This window comes from Cyanistes caeruleus, chromosome 4 (assembly GCF_971803275.1).
Source record: "Cyanistes caeruleus chromosome 4, bCyaCae1.hap1.1, whole genome shotgun sequence".
Classification (NCBI taxonomy): Eukaryota; Metazoa; Chordata; class Aves; order Passeriformes; family Paridae; genus Cyanistes; species Cyanistes caeruleus.
The window spans coordinates 35,555,538-35,575,290 of NC_141704.1; the positions used below are offsets into that span (position 1 = coordinate 35,555,538).

At 36.2% G+C, this 19,753-nt stretch overlaps 1 protein-coding gene across 2 annotated transcripts in view; it reads left to right on the forward strand.

Moving 5' to 3' along the window:
• The window catches only part of NUP205 (nucleoporin 205), a 48,169-nt gene that overhangs the window by 20,849 nt on the left and 7,567 nt on the right, over positions 1-19,753 (forward strand). For both annotated transcript variants that reach the window (XM_086885804.1, XM_086885805.1), the window contains exons 16-34: positions 519-618; positions 2,109-2,246; positions 2,497-2,686; positions 3,363-3,483; positions 3,973-4,054; positions 4,488-4,652; positions 6,747-6,871; positions 7,806-7,920; positions 8,901-9,050; positions 10,041-10,115; positions 10,847-11,004; positions 11,994-12,074; positions 12,836-13,027; positions 14,636-14,906; positions 15,361-15,459; positions 16,613-16,761; positions 17,455-17,646; positions 18,427-18,548; positions 19,592-19,733. In XM_086885804.1, coding sequence (XP_086741930.1) covers positions 519-618; positions 2,109-2,246; positions 2,497-2,686; positions 3,363-3,483; positions 3,973-4,054; positions 4,488-4,652; positions 6,747-6,871; positions 7,806-7,920; positions 8,901-9,050; positions 10,041-10,115; positions 10,847-11,004; positions 11,994-12,074; positions 12,836-13,027; positions 14,636-14,906; positions 15,361-15,459; positions 16,613-16,761; positions 17,455-17,646; positions 18,427-18,548; positions 19,592-19,733 — 2,667 coding nt within the window. The remainder of the gene's footprint in view (positions 1-518; positions 619-2,108; positions 2,247-2,496; positions 2,687-3,362; positions 3,484-3,972; positions 4,055-4,487; positions 4,653-6,746; positions 6,872-7,805; positions 7,921-8,900; positions 9,051-10,040; positions 10,116-10,846; positions 11,005-11,993; positions 12,075-12,835; positions 13,028-14,635; positions 14,907-15,360; positions 15,460-16,612; positions 16,762-17,454; positions 17,647-18,426; positions 18,549-19,591; positions 19,734-19,753) is intronic.

Here is a 19,753-nt window from a genome sequence, read left to right on the forward strand (position 1 = left end):
AGATTTGTCCATTTCTCAATGTTACCTCAGGAAATATTTCTGACTTGCTAAGGAATTTGGCTTTGTTTTACAATACTTCTGGATGAAAGCACATGCTAAACTGTATCCTGGAAGCTGGTTATTCCTGGTCTGTTCTTAGCTGTGTACCTAATAAAGGCTATTTATGCTTATAATTGAATAAATAATAAAATTAATATTTTAATTAATAAATTAATTAATAAAAACTATTCCTTGTTTATAGTTACAATATCCTGACATGTATATTGTATAGTAGAGCCTAAAACAGGCAATAAGTCTGTTTCAGTGTTCCCTTTCACTTCAGAAAGAAAGCTTGGACTTTCAAATGATTTGATATGATGAAGTATAGTGTTGTTGGCATGACTGTCTAGTTTTGAAATAAAAACTCTAATTCTGATCAAGTATATCGCTGTACTGTGTGTTGTGTTCTTTGTCATCTTGGCCTTGTTGCTTCAGTACCAGTCTTAATCTGTGTATGATTTGTTTTTCATTATCTGCAGTGGGAAGTAGCTGAGGTAGTTCTGGAAGTGTTTTACAAATTATTGCGGGACTACGAACCTCAACTTGAAGATTTTGTGGACCAATATGTGGAGTTACAAGGTTAACTTGTTCACTTATTCATTGACAAACAGAATTGTAGCTTGTTTTGCTCTGTTGCCGCTATAATGGGATTTTGTTTAATATTGCAAATAAGCTGGTGGAAAGCTAGAAAAAGACTTTAAATTAGGAAAATGTAAAAAAAATTCCACGTAGTATCAAGATCTGTATTGCTGACTCAGTAGGTTTTCGTGTACACTATTTTCTACATCCCTGTCTCTGCAAGGAGAATGACTTCTGTCTCTTTCATTTCTGATTTGGTTGAAGAGCAACATTTGATACTTGAACAGCACCTCGGTTTTGGCTTTTTCCTCTGGACTTCTTCGGTCTATTTCTGAATTACCACTGTTTGTAGGGTTAATTTAAAGTTGTCATTGTATTTGAGATAACCTTTACTATTAGTATTACTGATACATGAATTATTGAAAGCAGACAGTAGCAGTGGAATTGTGACCTGAAGTTATTTAATTCTGAACAACTATTCTTTAAAAGGCTTAAGTAAATTACAGTTGCCTCATTATAGGAAATCTAAGGCTTATTTGGGCTCTAAATTTTTTTCTTGAAACAAAGTTTCCTATCATGAATTCCATCCTGATGCCTGTGGATTTTCTTGTAGCAATGCTGCGAGAGTTGTTTTCTAATTGAATTAGAGTTGGAAGGCCTCTGTGCCTCATACTTTGACAAAGAGTACTTGGCAGCATAACTAGCTCAGAGAATTAGTTACCTTCAGCCTGTCCTCAGCTATCCTTCAACTTGTATGATTATTTGTGGGTTCCATGGTGAGTTAAGAAGTGGGTTAATCTAGTTTTGAGTAGATGCATCTTTTTGACAGATTCAGTGTGTGGGTCCACACTGTTGGTGTGTGATGGAGTGGCGCACATGGAATCAATGGAAGAAGGACATTTTTAAAGCTGATGCCAAAAGAAGCTACCCTTGTTCTCACTTGAGTGTTAAAAAAGATTCTTACTGTTTTCCTTCTTTCATCTACCACAGTTTATGAAGAGCCTAGATAAATTAGAAGCATTAATCTTCTTTTATTTCATATCATGAAGGTCTTTGAATTTTAGGCTAGTAGTTTCATTTTTGCATACATTGTTACAATGTTGGAGTTTATCCCTACTCTGTGAGGATCAGGGGTTTGGTGGACATTCTCTTTGACTTCTGGAAATGCTTTTTCCCTCATTCAGGATCTTTGTGCATGTTTGCGGGGGCTGTAGACTTTTTCCAGTTTTTTTATGATCAGATCTGCTTGGGGTTAAATTTGAAATTGTGCTATTAGATACTGGAAAGTAATGGCAATTGCCTTTACAACTCTTCCCAAACTTAAAATTTCCTCAATGGCTTCTGTATAAAGAAAATCTCTGAAGACTTTGTACAAAGAATTTTGATTAGAATCATGGGGGCTGTTATGTTTTGTAGCTTATGCTAACTTGACTAATAGAAGGGGTTTTTATTAGAGGTTATATTTTTTTTTTCACTCCTTCTGTCTTTAGGAGAAGAAATAATAGCGTATAAACCACCTGGATTCAATTTGATGTATCATCTGTTGAATGAGTCCCCAATGCTGGAACTTTGCCTTAGTTTGCTAGAAGAAGGGGTTAAGCAGCTTGATACTTATGCTCCATTTCCTGGTATGTGCCTAGAATTGATTTTTCATGTGAAGTTAAAATGTATAGTAAGTAGGATTTAAAGCTGATATTGCATATCTGTAGCTTGATGTTGTATCTCTTGTATACAAAAATCGTATTTTGGGGGAAGGTTTCCTACTGGTAACCAACTGACAGTTGTTTTTTTCTTGGTGAAGGGCTTGATGAATGACATTTATGAAAATGGTTTATTTAGCTGCTCCTTTTTATTTCTCATGTTCTTTGTGCATTGCAGGGAAGAAGCATTTAGAGAAAGCTGTACAGTATTGCCTTGCACTTCTAAACTTAACCCTACAGAAGGAAAATATTTTTATGGATCTGTTGCGGGAGAGCCACCTTTCCCTTATTGTCACACCACTGGAGCAGCTGCTTCAAGGAATCAATCCTCGCACTAAGAAGGCAGATCACGTGGTGAATATTGCTAGGTATGTACAAAGTTCTGAGAAGGGAGGAGTTTTGGAGGCACAGAAGTGTTTGGATCCTGGATCTTTTCACTGGTTTCACTACCCAGTGCTCCTCTTTACATAGAGCATCTCATGAAACTTTTTTTGGTGAGGGAAGATGTCTTCACAGATGGTACGATCTGTGATTGAATAGTGCAAGAATGGGATCTGTATTTATAGTTTTTCTTTCTGAATTTCCCCCCTCTCATGATTTCTTTCTGTCTACCTTATGATCAATGATTTCCTTGCATATAATTTCATTTTGCCCCAGACTTTGGTTGTCACAGAGTGGGAAAGTTGAATGAATTTTGTAATTGGCCATGTTTTACAGTATTGTCCATTATTTACTGTATTAAATGCCTACTAGCAGTTGTTTTAATTTATGCAGTAGCATTTAATATAGATTGTGGATAAAAAGAATGATAAAAATTCCAGGAAAAGTCGTTATCCCAACTCAGCCTACTCATCTGTCCCATTGGGGGACCATTCAGTGTTTCATATGGAGTGAAATTTTGTTTGAAGCATTAATGTTATCTCATGTAATTTGATTTTAAAGTATTTTGGTTCTAAATGTTGTTCAATGTCTTATCTGTGCATTACCATCTTGAAAAAGTTAAATTCTCAACAACTTTGTTGCTATAATCTTGTGTCATTAAAGGTATCTTTACCATGGAAACAGCAATCCTGAACTCGCTTTTGAAAGTGCCAAGATTTTGTGCTGTATTTCTGATAATTCCAATATCCAGATAAAACTAGTTGGTGACTTCACACATGATCAGGTTAGTCTCTGTTTTTTTGAATCTGGAAAGAGAAACCAATGGAGAAGTACTGGGGCTTCATAATGTTTATTTAAGGGATAGGTTTCTAGGTCAACTACATTAAGACTGTGTTTTGTTTTATCTCTACCCACATATAAAACATCTTTCACTGTGGTATTGGAAAAACAATTACTTCATTAATTGCAAAAAACAAAATCATGAATGTTTTCAAGAAGAAAAAGGGCAATATTCTTTGAGATAGGGACTTTATAGTCTTCAATCTGTGAGAAAAATTTAGCGTATGTAACAGCAGTAGATTTTTTTTCTGTTCATTGGCTAATTGCTAACCTGCTCATAGAACAGCTGTGACTCTTAACTCTTGTTTATTAGGTAGGCTATATAATTTTTGTCTAGAAGTTCTGTCAACTTACATAAAGGGAATTATGAAAAATGTTTGGTTTAGTACTCTTAAAATTGGCTTCATTTCCATCCTTCTGTTGTTGAATACAGAGTGTTAGCCAGAAGCTGATGGCTGGATTTGTGGAATGTTTAGACAATGAAGATGCAGAAGAATTAATTAATCCAGATGAGGGTATGTATAAGGCTTCTTAAAATGGCTTGAACAGTTGTCTTCTGCATGGAATCAAATTAATGAAAGAAGTGTAAAAATGCTTTTAAGTCAGGAAACAATCTTCCTCTGTTTTCTGTGGAATTGGACCTTTAACAGAATGAAAAGCACCTGTTTTGGTAAAATATGTCCACAGTTTGATGAGCCAAATCCAAACTAAGTCTGTTTTCAGAAGACAAGTATTTAACATTGCTTTGGATATATTATTTATAGCTGTATTAACAGTAATTTGGAAATTTTTTTTGTATCTCTTTGCAGTAATATAAATTGATCCCTCAACATCCTTGTATTTAACTAGAAGACACGAAAGATTATTCTATTAGATGGATTTTTTTACTTAATTAGTCACCATATCTGCTTTTTCTCCTTTTTCTTTTTTTTTTTTTTCCTAATCAAGAGCTGGAGCCAGAAAAGAAGCGGGCACAAATCCATCATGAAACAAGGATCCATATTCTGAATCTCCTTATCACCTCTCTTGAGTGCAGTCCTCCCAGCCTAGCTCTGTATCTCTTGGGATTTGAACTGAAGAAACCTGTCAGCACCACAAATTTGCAAGATCCAGGTATGAAGAGGAGAGGTTGATCTGCCATTTAATCAGTTCTGTTAACAACACTGAGAATATTTACTGGGAAATTCATGAGGAAAAACAGTTCCTCTTCAATTTAAGAATAAATCAACAGGCCTTGTTCAAATCCTCAAAAGCTACATGAAAAGATGTATTAATATCCAAATGCAGCATTTAAACAACTTTAGGATTTGATTCTTTGTATCTTTGTTTAAGTTGGATTTTGGAACAGACTTGAAATTAGAATTGTGTGGGAAAATGATAATTTAGAAATGAAACATTAATTTATTTACTGTTTAATACAGCATAGTTGTGTCCCTAGTACAAAGAAGTTTATTTGATGATCCAAATAGTACCTACATATGACAGCATGTGAACCTGAAAAACAGATAATCGCTTTGAACTAGTTCTACTTCTTGGCTATTGTTCTGTCCTTCCTCAAAATCCTGTTTAAAATTATTTATAGGAAAGAAAACCAGTTTTGTTCTTGAATGTTGCAGAGGAAAACCTATCAGAACATGCATACTTTCATTCTAGTGCTAGAAATACATAAATATATTAATTATGTATGTATATATATATATATGCAAACTTTAGAAATATCACTCCTGCTGCTTTAAAGTTGAATTGGTGAGAATAATAGTGTGTTAGTATGTGTCTTGTTTGGCTTCTCAGTTTCTAATTGGTATTTTACAGAACAGACTGAGCAAGTCCAGCAGGGATGGTCAGGAGCTGGATTACTCAGCCTTTGAGGAGAAGCTGAGGGAAGTCTGGAAAAGAGAAAGGCTTTGAGGGGACCTAATAGAAATCTTTGAACACCTGCAAAGACATAAATGACAGGATAAAACCAGACTCTTCAGAGGAGTGTGGCAGGGAGATGAGAGGCAGTGGGCATAAAATAAAACAAGAGAAGCTCAGTTTGGATAGAGGAGAAATTTTCTTGCCAGAGAACAGTGAAGCAGGTTGGCTATAGAGGTCATGCAGTCTTCATGTTTGGAAATTTTCAAGACCAAACTGTCTAAAGGCATGAACAATGGTCTAATATCATAGCTAGCAGTAGTTTGGTGTTGAGATGTTGTGGTGTCCCTTCCAGTCTGAAATACAAGGTTATTTCTCAACTGTTTTGAAGGATGTTTTATATAAACAAGTTTGAAGAAACATTCAGTAATTTGATTTTAATTTTCTGAGAAGAATATTTCTCATTATCTTTAGGTTTGTATTGGATGCTATGGCTTAGCAGTTTTTAGTTCTCCATAGTTATAAATGAAGGGTAGATAGGACCTGAATTTTACTTCTTCAGATATTGTGAAATTCAGTAGTTACACAATACAGGTAACTGATCTGCACTAATCTTGCACACACAATTTTACAGGGTATCATATGTTAGGTCAGTGATGAGGAAATCTGTCTCAAAGGTGTGACCAACCGTGCCCACGTCTTTCAATTATCTTGTTAATAATGTGAAGAAATAATGACCCTAAGACATTTACCTCAAGATAATAATTTCCTGCTAAAGCATAAATTATACATGTTGGAACAGAGAAGATTATTTCCCCTGTAAGAACTTTGGTTATTGATGCTTTTACTGCTTCAGGACCTCTTTCTGTGTCGATTTAATTGGCTAAAGGAAGAATGCAAAAAGACAGGATTTTAACTTCAATATTAAAACCTCTTCCCTATTCCCCTTGGTCACAGTATCAGGTGCCTTTAGAAGAATTAGTCATATGATGGTTGTATTTGTAAAATAAGACAGAAATTTTTACATTTTTTAAAGCTGTTCTTTGAAGTTGTCAAATGGCTCTTTGCTTAAAAGTGTAAAAGCAAGAATTCATATTGATTCACTAGCATCTCAAAAGCCCACAGACTAACTATAAATATTTTCATTAGGTTTTTGCTGAGTCATGGTTCCTGCTTTGAAATTAAGTAACGGTGATAAAACTTTGCCAGATGTTTTTGCTGCAGCTCTGTGGAGCAGGATGGTGTAGCACAGAGTATCTGAACAATTTTGGTTCTCTGTTTCTGTGTACTTGACCTATATTGGCTATGGAGGAAAGTAAGATTAAGAATGTCAAGTTATTTTTCTCTTTTCAGGTGTCTTGGGTTGCCCACGGACTTGCCTTCATGCTATTTTGAACATACTGGAGAAGGGTACCGAAACAAGGAACGGGCCTACAGCAGTTCGGGAATCTCCCCATCTTGCAGAACTCTGTTACCAGGTATTCACCATATTTTCTGTTGGCATATACTGAAAGTGGACTCTTAGTAAAATTAGTTCTTGGTTGGTGAGCACAGATGGTTGATGACTCTGATAATGGTTTCATTTTTGAAATGAATATGCCATTTTTTTACAGACATTGAATTCTTTCTGTTTTACCTTCTTCTGTTTAAAATAATATATTGTAGCATCACAGAAATCAAAGGATCTGCACTCATGTCAGAAACTTGGAATTAGGACATACTTATAAAAATAAATCTAAGTATTTTTGCTTAGCCTTTAAGTCCATTGCCAATTAAGTCCATATGCCAATTTTTAATTTTTTTAAAAAATTTTGAAAGTGTAATATGGTAGCAAATAACATAAAATTCCAACTAAGCCAATGAAATTCTCTTCTGCTTTTTTCTGTAGCCGTGAGCGTATGTACATATGTGTGGCAGAGAGGGTCATGTGGGGAGACAGCTGAGTTAGAGACATGCAAAGTAGCTGATGTGTGCACTTAAATCATAGAATCATATGATTACACACTTGTATCTTGCTGGAAATCTATGGGCTCTAGAAAGGATTTTAAACATTATTAAAAGCAAAAGGCAATTCTGTAGAAGCAGGGAAAATGTTTTACATTTCCTGTCTTGCTGGACGTGCAGACAGAAAGACTCATTTTTAAGTGAGCTGAACAAACAGGCTCATCTATTGTCATGTTGTGAACAAACAGTCATTGTGGTCATCCACATGCTGGTAGTCCTTTAGTATCATAATTCAACATCTGTTACAAATAATATGCTCAACTTTGAAGAAAGCTGACAGAACACTTACTGTAAATACTGGTAATATTGTTTGAGCAGTAGAACAATATTAGGCTTCTTTTGATTTGGTGGTTGATTTGTTTTAAAAATAAATTCCATATCTGTATATCTACTGTTTTTGATTGTCAGGTGATCTATCAGTTGTGTGCATGCTCAGACACTTCAGGTCCAACTATGAGATATCTGAGGACCAGTCAGGATTTCTTATTCACTCAGCTTCAGTACTTGCCATTTTCTATCAAAGGTAATTTTTATTCTATTATAAGATTGTGCATGGTTAAATTCAATCCATTTTTTGACTCGCTAGGAGTGAAAGAAGAAACACAGGTAGCATTATTAAATGGAGTTGATTGCAGGCTCTGCTAATAGTTTAATTCTGCAAAAATTGAACTGTCCCTACTTAAGAAGTTCAGATTATTGGTGCTGAACTTCTGGGAAAGAGTGTTAGCTTTGGAATGCACCAAGTCTTCAGAACCACATCCTAATCTATATTGCAATTATTGTAGTCTTGTTAGATCATGGTACAGGGAAAAAAAAATATTGAAGAGTGTTATAAAAAAGTAAGGGAATATAAAGCTGATGGTTGTAACTGACCATCACCCCTTTCTTTAAATAAAGTGCTTTTAAGCTAGTAGGTATTTTTATATTTCAAATCAATATTTTTCAAGTGTCTTAAACTGCATAAATGTACTTTATCAGATGCTTGACCATCAGTCATTTGTTCAATGACAGTAAACTTAGCATTCAAGTACATGTGTCTAGCATGTATAAAGTGCTTTAGATGATTCTTGTATAGCTTAGTAATCCAAATTAGATGGATTTAGGAAGATTCTAGGAGACCCATGTTCCAGTCTCAGCAGTTTTGATTAAAGCTGTGGTTCACTTGGGTAAATGTCTGGTTATTTTCACTGACCCTGTCAGCTGTAACTGACCCTATTAGCTTATGAAGCACAGCATTCTTCAAAATGACTGTTCTAACAGGTTGTATCCAATTCTGTTGTGTATGTGTATATGCTTATTGCAGGTATGTGTATGATTTGTTTTCAAAATAACCACATGTTCATTTATTGTCTTGTCAGATCTCAGTCTTTAGGTCCCATAAACAATTGGCAAACAAGTAACAACTAATGACATCCTCTACAAGCTTTCTCAAGTGAAAAATGCTTTCCTTGGAGTAATATTATTTATGCTTAGTTTTATAATCGTTGCCTTATCCCCATCCAGAGCATGAGATTTCAACACTCAACCAGATGTCTTGGCTAATGAAGACTGCAGCTATAGAAATGCGAGTGACATCGCTGAACCGCCAGCGCTCCCACACACAGAGACTGTTGCATCTGCTGCTCGATGACATGCCTGTCAAACCATACCTGGGTAAGGGGAACTTATGGTGAGGGTAAATAGGCTGGAATAAATGGAGAATCAGAGACTTCATTTGAATTCTTTTCGTCATAACCTTGTGACAGTTCATTTGTGGTGTCAGGTGTGGAATTGTCACTGGAGATATGGGAAGAAAGATCATGGAGGAGACTCCAAAGTGAATGAAATCATGGCATCATTTTGTTCATTTCTGATAGAAAAATTAAAAACAGTTTATGAGATAGGAGGGGGAATATTGAAAAAAATAATTAAATTGCAGAATAATTTATTTTGAGCTGCCATTCAGACTCATTACAATACAGAGAAGGTGGAGGGTCTTCCATGGTAAACAGTTTTAGACAAAGTTCTCAGTATTAGTGTCTGTCACAAGCTCTCAACCCTCTCTCACAGAAGATAGTAGCTACAGGTAAATTTTACTTTTAACATTATAGAATCACAGAGGTGGTATTTCATCCCAATATGGTGTAAAATGCAATGTTAAATAAAAAGACAAGATTTCAGAGTTTTAGAACAGGCTAGAAGTAAGTAAAGAAAAATAGAACCAGATGGCAATAAAACTTTTTACATGGAGAAAGTGGAATAAATGGAAGAGACTTTAACAGGCTACTGCAGTATGGTGTTTTCCCTTACGTTTATCAGCCTGAACACTCGCTTCATCCTTGCGGGGATCTGACTGGGAAACTGTGTTCAGAAACGCTTCTCATTTCATGGTGTCCATCCAGCTGCATTATTCATACTGGAAAGTGGGATGTCTGTTTAGGCATTTCTAGTATTTTCCTATCTGTATATAATAATTGGATAGCTTTTTTCATATAAGTATTGTTTTCATTTGATTAACAGTTCAAGTCTATATTATTATATTAGAAGACTTTAATGTGAAAGGTTTATTGGTTTATCACTGTCCTCTATCTTTAATAGAGTAGGTCATATTTGTCACTTAGATTTGTTCTTTGTAATTTATTTAGTATGTTTTATTACCTTCAGCTGATGGTGAAGGAGGGATGGAAGATGAAAGTCGATCAGTCAGTGGATTTCTCCACTTTGACACTGCTTCCAAAGGTAAGTGTTACAGCTGTTGATTATTTATCAGTAAAGTGCACCTGCTTCTGAACAGGCAGGAGAGCCATCTCCAGAAAGGACACTTTGGAAAAGAAAGTAGTAGGTGTTCTAAACAGCAGCAGTATATGAAATAATTTTATTTAGTGTGGGGAAAAAAATAAAGAACCTTGATACAGATGCTTGGAGTGAGTGAAAATCACTGAACTGGAAAGGCAGTTTAAAGAGTGTGTTTGAGTATCTGAGCAAAGATGAAATGAGAGAGTGGCAGTCTATCAAATTTATTAACAGTAGAAACAGTGAGACTGTTGCTAAGGCTGAACGCATTTTCATGAACGTATTTTCATGGAAAAAAATGTAAGTCCCACATAAATAAATAAATTCAAATTCCTTATGGTTTCTCAACAAAAGACTTCAATGGTTATAATTGAAAACCAGCCTGGTTTAATTAAGGAGTAGAAATTAGTCTTGTGTTTGTAAATATTGGATGACATGCATGTATAACAGGGGAACTATACAATATAAGGCATCTTAAGAATGTAAGGCCTTAAAAAATATTTTTAAACCTGTTATATAGATTGATAGCACTTTCTGAAGATTTAATGCTTTCTTTTGAAACTTTGCACATTAAGATGAAGATTTAGATTTACAAAGATAAATTAGGCTCTTTTTGTTATTTTTTTGGGTTCCCCTTGATACTTCTGAATGCAATTTGAATTGATTTGCATTTCCAGTACGCAGAAAGATCTTAAATATCCTGGATTCAATTGACTTCAGTCAGGACATTCCAGAGCCTTTACAGCTGGATTTTTTTGACTGGGCTCAAATTGAGCAAGTCATTGCTAATTGTGAGCACAAGAATGCACGTGGACAAGTGGTCTGCAACGTCAAGGTTAGTATTGGTCTTTATTTTCAAGTATACATGTGCTATTTTATATCTTAATAATAATAATAATAATTAAAAAAAAATCAGTTTGTTAATACTACTTTGAAACTTGTTTTTACATTAAAGGTATATGTTTCAGATATATATTTCTTTGGTTACCAGTACATAACTACCTAGCACTACGTATGTGTACACGATTACATGTGCAATGTTGTGTAATACAAGAGTTCTTGGAGGCTTTGCTTAAGATTGTGTCACATTGTAATGAGTATTTGACAAGTGTATTATAAATAATCCTGAAAAAATTGTGACCCCTAAAAGTGAGTAAAACTTGTTTGAATCCCAGTCCATCTGTTGCATCTGTCACTATGTAGCCATGTCCTAAATTCTTTTAGGATGTCCAAATACATCTCCTTTGTCACTTGTCCTAGTTTTGGCTCAAATACCATTAATTTTCTTTATAGTAGCTGGTATAGTATTGTGTTTTGGATTTAGGCTGAGAATAATGTTCCTAACACTTTGATCCTTTAGTTGTTCCTAAGCAATATTTATATAGAGAAGGACTTTGCAGCTTCTCAAACCACCCACCAGTGAGCAGGCTGTGGGCACAGGAAGCTGGGAGGAGATGCAGCCAGGACAGCTGACCCAAAACTTGCCAAAGTTCCATACCATATGGTATCATGCTCAGTGTATAAACTGAGAGGGGAGCTGGCTGTGGGCTGCTGCTCAGGAGCTGGCTGAGAAGTGGTTGGCAGGTAGTGAGCAATTGCATTTGTGCATCCCTTGTTTGTATTATTCTAAATATTGTATTACTCCCCCCCTGCTTTCCTTTACTGTCCTATTAAACTGTCTTTAACTCAAGCCACAGATTTTACATTATTTTTCCACCAATTCTGTCCCGTACCCCACTGGGGCAGGGAGTGACTTGCTGTGTTGTCTTCATCTATCTGCTAGGTTAAACCATATCATCATTAAAGTTTCATTTTCAATTTCAGTATGTTCACAGAGTTCTGGTTGCAGAAGTCAATGCCCTTCAAGGAATGGCAGCAATAGGCCAGAGACCTTTACTTATGGAAGTAAGTACAGAAAAAGTTAACTACTGTTTGTTGTTGCTCTTGGTGGATTTCATACCCTGTCAAGCAGTAAGCTTTACTACAAAAGATTGTGGATTTGAGTGAGTAATTCCTGAAGACAAAAACCCAAAAACTGTACTTCTTACCATACTGTTCTCTAAACAGCTGGCCTGGAATCTGGTTTTTTTCTTTAACCTCTTCCCATTAATGATAACAATTGCAGCTCCCACTCCACTGTACAGAAAGCAGTTATACACTGATGTCAAGATTGGCTGTTGACAAGTACAGTGTGTTCATCGTACAGCGAAGATCATTTTGCCTTTCTCTCACAGGGGATGCTGATTTATTTCTACTTTTTTCTACGCAGATGTAGTTTCAGTGAACTTGAAGATTGGTTATTTTCTGAGTTTCCTGCTCTCTTTTAAATTAAGTTGAAATTGGTTAAATGGATGCAAAGGTTAAAGGAGAAATTACTCAGGTGAAACGGGAAAAAAGGCACAAATAGATTTTTCATAGTTGTTTTTGTTTCGATTTTAAAATGCTAGAAAAGAATTTTCCTGGTCAGTTTTTTTTCCTATGATATGTAGACATTCATGATGTCTGCCTTGTGAAAAGCAGCTCAGAAATGGAATGGGCTCCTTTGTTAAAGGAGTAATTATTCTGAAGACTACTACTAATAGATAAAATTTTCATCTTGAAGTCTGTCTTTGCCATGAATTTCTTTTAGCACATTGTAATTGAGTTTCTTTGTGGTGGGTTTTCAGGAGATCAACACTATCCTGCAGTACGTCGTGGAGCGGAACAAGATGCTGCAATGCCTCCATGCCAAGAAGCATGCTCTGGAGTCGTGGAGACAGCTGGTGGAAATCATACTCACTGCCTGCCCTCAGGATCTCATACAGGCTGAGGACAGGCAACTGATTATCCGGGATCTGTTGCAGGATGTGCATGACAAGGTAGTGTTCTGCTGGAAATCAACCCTCTCCTTGAACTTTGTTGCTGCATCTTTTTATGTGAAAGCGCTGCAATTTTGATTGTAATCCAAAATGACTTTGTCTGCCATTAGTATTCTTTTTAGTTTTTTGATTGCTGCTATGCTGAAGTTGAATGCTCTGTGGACAGAGGGGATACTCTGTATTATTGCATAGCTACCGTTCAACTGTGAACCATATATTGACAGATTTCAGAGGCATTTCAGTATAATACAGCATGGTGGTAGTCTGGAAAAGGCACGTGAAAAAGAAACAGCCTGCTTTGATGGGAAACAAGAACTTATTGAAGGCTGAAGGCAAACTGCTGCATTTGCTAATGTACTGTGTTTAGACATCTCACTGCAAATCCTACTGCTGCTGCTTTTGAAAAACTAAAGAGCTGAATAAAGCTTCATGGTAGAAAAATGAAAGACTCTACAATTAGAAAAGCTTTTGGAAGTGTGAAAGTGTCTTGAAAGTATAGGTGTTTTACTGCTGAATTTTAGTAATTTTTGAGACAGACTAGGCAGTTACTACTGACCCATCCATTCTAAAAGGCAAAATTTAATGAAGGATCATTGAATTTTTTAATCTGCTGGGACATTATTATTTTTTTGCTTTTTGTGATAGTTACATGATTTGTAGTTCTGATTAAAAGAGGTTTGTTCTGAGGAATATATATATATAAAAATGTTACATATTTTCAAGAAGAAAAGTAACGTTTTTGAATTTTTTTTGTTACTTCCATTATTTTTTTCTGTAGGAATTACCTAAAACCTACTATTTTTAGTGGAATGCTGGTTTTGATTTTATTTTAACTAAATTAAAAAAAAACAGGAAACAAGGAAGGCCTTCACTAGCTGAAGAAATTTCTTTCCTAAAATCTTTATGAAGAGGAAATTCCAAGCTTAATTTTTCTGTGACACCTTGGTGAAGACTTTTGTGAAGTTGTGGAAAAAAATTGTTACTGTCTATTGAAAATGATTGAACTACTGTTCAAAATTACTATATTGCTTAAAAGGAAAGCTCCTTCATTATTAGTGATAAAGACACCAGATTTGCTTTCTAAATAATAGTGAACAAAAACAATACATGCAAATTTCTTGTTAGTGTTTTTACACATTGTCTTAATGCTTCTTTGATGCTCAACCCTTTGGGTTTTTTAAATAGTACCTTCACATTTTTAATGATAATAAAATAGCTGTATAGCAAAGAAGGTACCAGTTGTTCTTTCCCTAACTTAGATTTAGATATTTTACTAACACAGCATCTCAAGTGTCAACAGATTTCTTCCCTTTCTGCCATCCAGATTTGATTATCAGCCTGCCCGTGATTCATGTAAAAAAAACCCCAGAAGGCTTAATGGTCTTCTCAATTAAAATATGTTCAACTCAGGTTTCTAAACAAGTTTCTGACATTACTGATTTTAAGGTGTTTTAATTACTGTCATGTTAATGAAATCTTTATGCATACATAAATTAAATAGTTGTGAGAGGCTGACTTAATTGCTTTAATAACTCCTGAAATCAGACACTTTTAAACTTTTTTTTTTTTTTTGCCTTTTTTTTTTCTTCTTTCTACTTCTGTATTAAGATCCTTGATGATGATGCAGCTCAGGAGTTGATGCCAGTGGTGGCAGGGGCTGTGTTCACCCTGACTGCCCACCTGAGCCAGTCTGTGAAAACGGAGCAGAAACAGCCACTTGCACTCCCTATGGCAGGACAGTCCCAATATGCCTTGATGCTGGATAGTTCTTTTACCTCATCACCTGGCTCTCAGAGCATATCCATGGGTTTTGCTTCCATTGGTGACTCCTCCCTCCACATCATCTTAAAAAAGCTGCTGGATTTCATTTTGAAAACAGGTGTGTTAACTTTTGTGGGGTGTGTGTACATGAATTCCAACTGCGAAGAATAAAAAGATGAGCTGAGCTGCTTTCAGTTACTGCTGAAGTAGTAGAGAAGATTTTTGTTACAGTCAGGTGGCTCTTACATGATTAGCATAGGTGTGATGTTAATAACAAAAAGAAATTAGCAAACACTTTTTAAAAAAAAATCTGAAAAACAAACAGAAGAGAGCTATGGAGATGACTGTAAAGAGAATTTAATATTGGCATTATTTTGGCACAGCATAAACTTGCTGAATGTACTCATAAATACACTTTTATGCAAACAGTAGAACTTCACCTTAAGGAATCCAGTTGTTTTATTTAGTTCTGCCAGCACTGCCATGGGAAAGTTAAATTAACTGCCAGTGGAAGATGATGTTACGGAATTCACATTTGTTTGGTTTTAATTATGAATATTTCTTCTTAACAGGTGGAGGCTTCCAGAGAGTGAGGACGCACCTTTATGGATCACTGCTTTATTATTTGCAGATTGCCCAGAGACCAGATGAACCAGACACTTTAGAAGCAGGTATAGTCCAGCTGTATTTGGAAAAGAGAAAAAAATAAGCTGTTATTAAACCCTGGTGGGTACAGTTTCTGCAAGCTGAGTTGTCTTCTGGAAATAGATGAAAAACATCTTGCTCCAAAAACCTCTCAAATAAATTGCTTATGCCTTCACATCTTTATGTACACTCATATCATAGCAATCCTATTAAAAAAAACCCAAACAAACTCAAAACAGCAGAACAAATTCCAAAGCAAAAAAAAGCACAAAACACCAACCACACAAAGAAACCTCAAAACAAACCCCAAGGATTTCATAGAACCCTTTCTGTTCCTTTGTCTGAAGATCCCCAAAACAAACACAAAAGCCTCACACATACCCCACCGCCACCACCTCCTAAAAAAATAAGCAAGAAATAAGCCAACCAAAGCTGCTATTTATCTGACAGTGCTTATGGTAAATATCACATTATCTCTGAATGGTTAAAATACTTGAATTGTTAATGGTTCTAATAATTATTTAGAGCTCAGACAAGTATTGAGAAAAAATCCTGGCTCTAGTACCTGCATGCAGACTTACATGGTCTGTGTTTTGAGCTACAGTAGGAAAAGAAAAAAGACAAACTATGAATTTGTTATGATCCCTTTGAAGTGTATGACTGACTTTGTTTTCATTCTCTCCCATTTAAGTCACCTTGTTAATTTAGCTCAGATTGAATGCTTTGGTCCCAGTGAAAGTTCATAGAATCCTAGGGTGGTTTGGGTTGGAAGGGACCTTTAAAATCACCTCATTCTAACCCCCTGCCGTGGGCAGGGACACCAGGCCAGGTTGTTCAAAGCCTTATCCAACCTAGCCTTGAACACTTCCAGTTTTAGGCCTATTAGTTTATAACAAGTACTAAACATTTGAATTATTTTAAGCAAACTGTTTACAAGTGTGATGTATGTATACAGGCCCACACTTTTTGCTCTGGCTAGTCTTTGTGATATTCAAGGGAGGGTGGATTTGTAGAGCATTTTAAGTTCACTTAAAAATCCTTGACCATTGTACAGGGCATTTCTGTTGCAAGGTGTAGAGAGAATCCTCTGAACGGTGTAGCATCATCTGTAGCTAAGCTAATGCTAAGGTGTGCCTATCTTTGGATATTTTAATTTTTTGTTTTATTTGCTTTTTACAGCTAAAAAAACTATGTGGGAACATTTGACAGCTCCTGAAGATGTGTTTAGTAAATTGCAACGGGAAAACATGGCAACTATTGAGAGTTATGGGGCAGCTCTGATGGAGGTGGTCTGTCGTGATGCTTGTGATGGCCATGAGATAGGCCGGGTAAATGAATCTATTCTTTTAAAATTACTGTTCTGTTTGTTTTAAAGAACATCACCTGTGCAGAGATGGGAAGTTTCATGAGGTAGAACTGGAACATTTCTGTAGATACTGGATCAGTTTCATGTTTCTGCCCTCCCACTCATCCTTCAAGCTGCTGGAAGTAGAGCCATACATGCACATTTATTTTTTTCTTGACAAGGCTATGTGTCTTATTGTTTAAAAGTAAGGGTAGAAAGCTGTGCTGCAAAAGATGTAGGCAGGGACCTCTCTGACAGTTGTTTTTTAGTATTTTTAAGTCATGGGCTTACCTTGGGAAGGTGTTACTTCATGACGCAGTAATTTCTGATAGTAGCCAGTAGCTGAGAATCTAGTCAGAAGGCAAAGTAGTTTTAAATCATAATTGTGCTTGATGCAGTACTTCATTAAAATATTTTGCCTTAGTTATTGGTCAACAATATCTATACTTTTTTTAGAAGAATAGTTGAGAAAGATAACTGGCTCATACAATACTAGCATTAAGAAATCTTAAAATATTTTTCACATAAATGGTTGCAGTTGTAGTGAAGAAATGCATTCTGCTTATAAGCTATTAGAAGATTAGCATTTCACATATCTAGGTATTTATTAAAAATCTCATTGATCTTACAGGTTTAATTCTGTTTTGATTTGTTTGTTTCTCTTCCCTCATCCCAGATGCTGGCATTGGCTTTACTCGATCACATTGTTTCAGTAGATAAGCAGCAGCAGTGGCTGTTGTATCTCTCGAACAGTGGCTACCTGAAGGTGCTTGTGGATAGCCTGGCTGATGATGATCTGGCTCTTCAGAGCTTGCTCACACCTCAGCCCCCTTTGCTTAAGGCATTGTACACCTATGAGTCCAAAATGGTAACAGTTCTTTAGAAATTATTTTGTATTACCAAAATATTTATTTTTATAATTGGTCTTTATTTTTTAATTTTACTTTTTAGCAAAAGTTGTTTGTCTAGACTTTGCATTGATTGTAGTCAGAGATATTGTTAAGGAAGCTTTCCTGTCTGACCATTCAAGAGCACTCTAGCAGTCCCACTTGCACCACCAGAGATTTTAACCACTGGGATCAAAGTCCCTTCGCACTAGCACACTGATGGGTGCCCCATTTGACTTCCTACCCTCACCACACTCATACAGAGAGATCAGCTTTCCTTACTGGTTTGACCCAGGTTTCCCAGGGCAGTCTCAGATATCTGGATCTTTAAAATTATTTAATCATGGTGCAACAAGAGAATAAGAGCTTGAGCTGGTGCCTCTTAGGAGGGATCCTGAACAAAGGAACCCTTGGGGTTTTATACCCTCAACAGTCTCTGAGTCAGTCTGGGGTCTTCCAGCTGAGAGTCTCCTTCCTGTCTCTGAGTGTCAGGTCCATTGGCTAGTGCCCCACTTCCCTCATGCCCTTTGTTTTGCAAAAGATGGGCAGTTCACAGGCTCTTGCCCTGGGGCTCCAGCCACCCAGAGCTAAATCTTCAGCTGCACTGCAGCTGCACACTGAGCTACCTGCACTGAAGGTATTCCTTAAGGATATTTTACTAAAATAATATATTTGAAATGATGCTAAAATCAAGTGAGAAAGTAGACATAATAAGTTTCATTGTGCATCTCCAAAACCTAACCTTCTCTACTCTTGTGTAGGCGTTCCTCACTCGAGTAGCCAAAAGCCAGCAAGGTGCATTAGAGCTGTTGAGGTCTGGCGTGATTGTGCGGCTGGCACAGTGCCAAGTGTTTGACATGCGACCCGAAACAGACCATCAGGGGTAAGTGTTGCTTCCCTGCCTGATGGTGAAAACATAATACAGTCTTTCTGGAAGTACCTCACATCTTTTTATAGCCTCATGATTTTTGAGTAATGATTTGTGGGTTTATTCTTTGTGTGCATGTTTATTAAACCTATCAGTTCAGTTTAAAGGTACCTTTCATTGAGAGGAAAATTCCAGATGTGGGTGTGAGGTTTTACTTTCATGCTAAATACTTAGGCTACCTAAAAATTTATTTGATGCCTCAAATAAAAATTATTAATGTGTTATTATTAAATAATTTATAATGTAATATTTGAAAAACAGCTTACACTGTAAACTTATTTCAGAGGCTTTGCAGCTGTTGAAGTGCAAAGTTTGTCCTCCATCATAAAGCAGTGAATTAAATGCTATTTCAAGAATATTTTATGACATGTTTTAAAAAAAAATATATTGCTTGGCAAGTTTCTTGATGTGTTGCCACATTAGTCATTGTGAGGCGATTGAGAGAAGGTCTTAGAGAAGGAAATTACATATTTAGGGGAAATGACCTGGGTGGATTTCAAGCCTTGGTCCCTGTTTTAAACTTACAGTTCTTAGTAGCACACTGTGAATTTAAACTCTTTGGAAAAAATTAAGACTTAGGCAAGGTAAACTATTTGAAAACTCCAATTAGGCATAATAAGATTGTATAAAACCTACAGGACATTTGTGGAAGACTGTATTTAACAGTTGCTTTAGAATTAAGCACAACTCTTCCTAAAATATTTGAGAATACCTAATTTTGTAACCAGGTATCATATTTCTGCAATAAAGTTATCTGGTTTAGTGTAGCATAATACAAGGAAGTAATTTTCTCTGCTTAAATAAAATGTCTGGCAACAGCTGTGTATCATAAATGTGTTCTTTTTCCAATATACACTCAGTTCAGATCCAGCCCTCTTACTGAAATATGGATGTTTTTAGGTTCTTGAGTGATTGTAGGCTGAGGCTCAGCCTCACTAGTGGACTTCGCTCTTCCTGCACTCTTTATCTTTTTTTCCTCCCTTCTTTTTAAACCTCAGAAGAATGTATGCAATGAGAGATCCCCCAGTCTTCATTCCTGCTCCGGTGGAACGTTATCGCCAGATTCTTCTTCCAGCTCTTCAGCTGTGCCAAGTGATCCTCACATCCAGCATGGCACAACACTTGCAAGCAGCAGGACAGGTAAGTTCCAAAGCAAATAG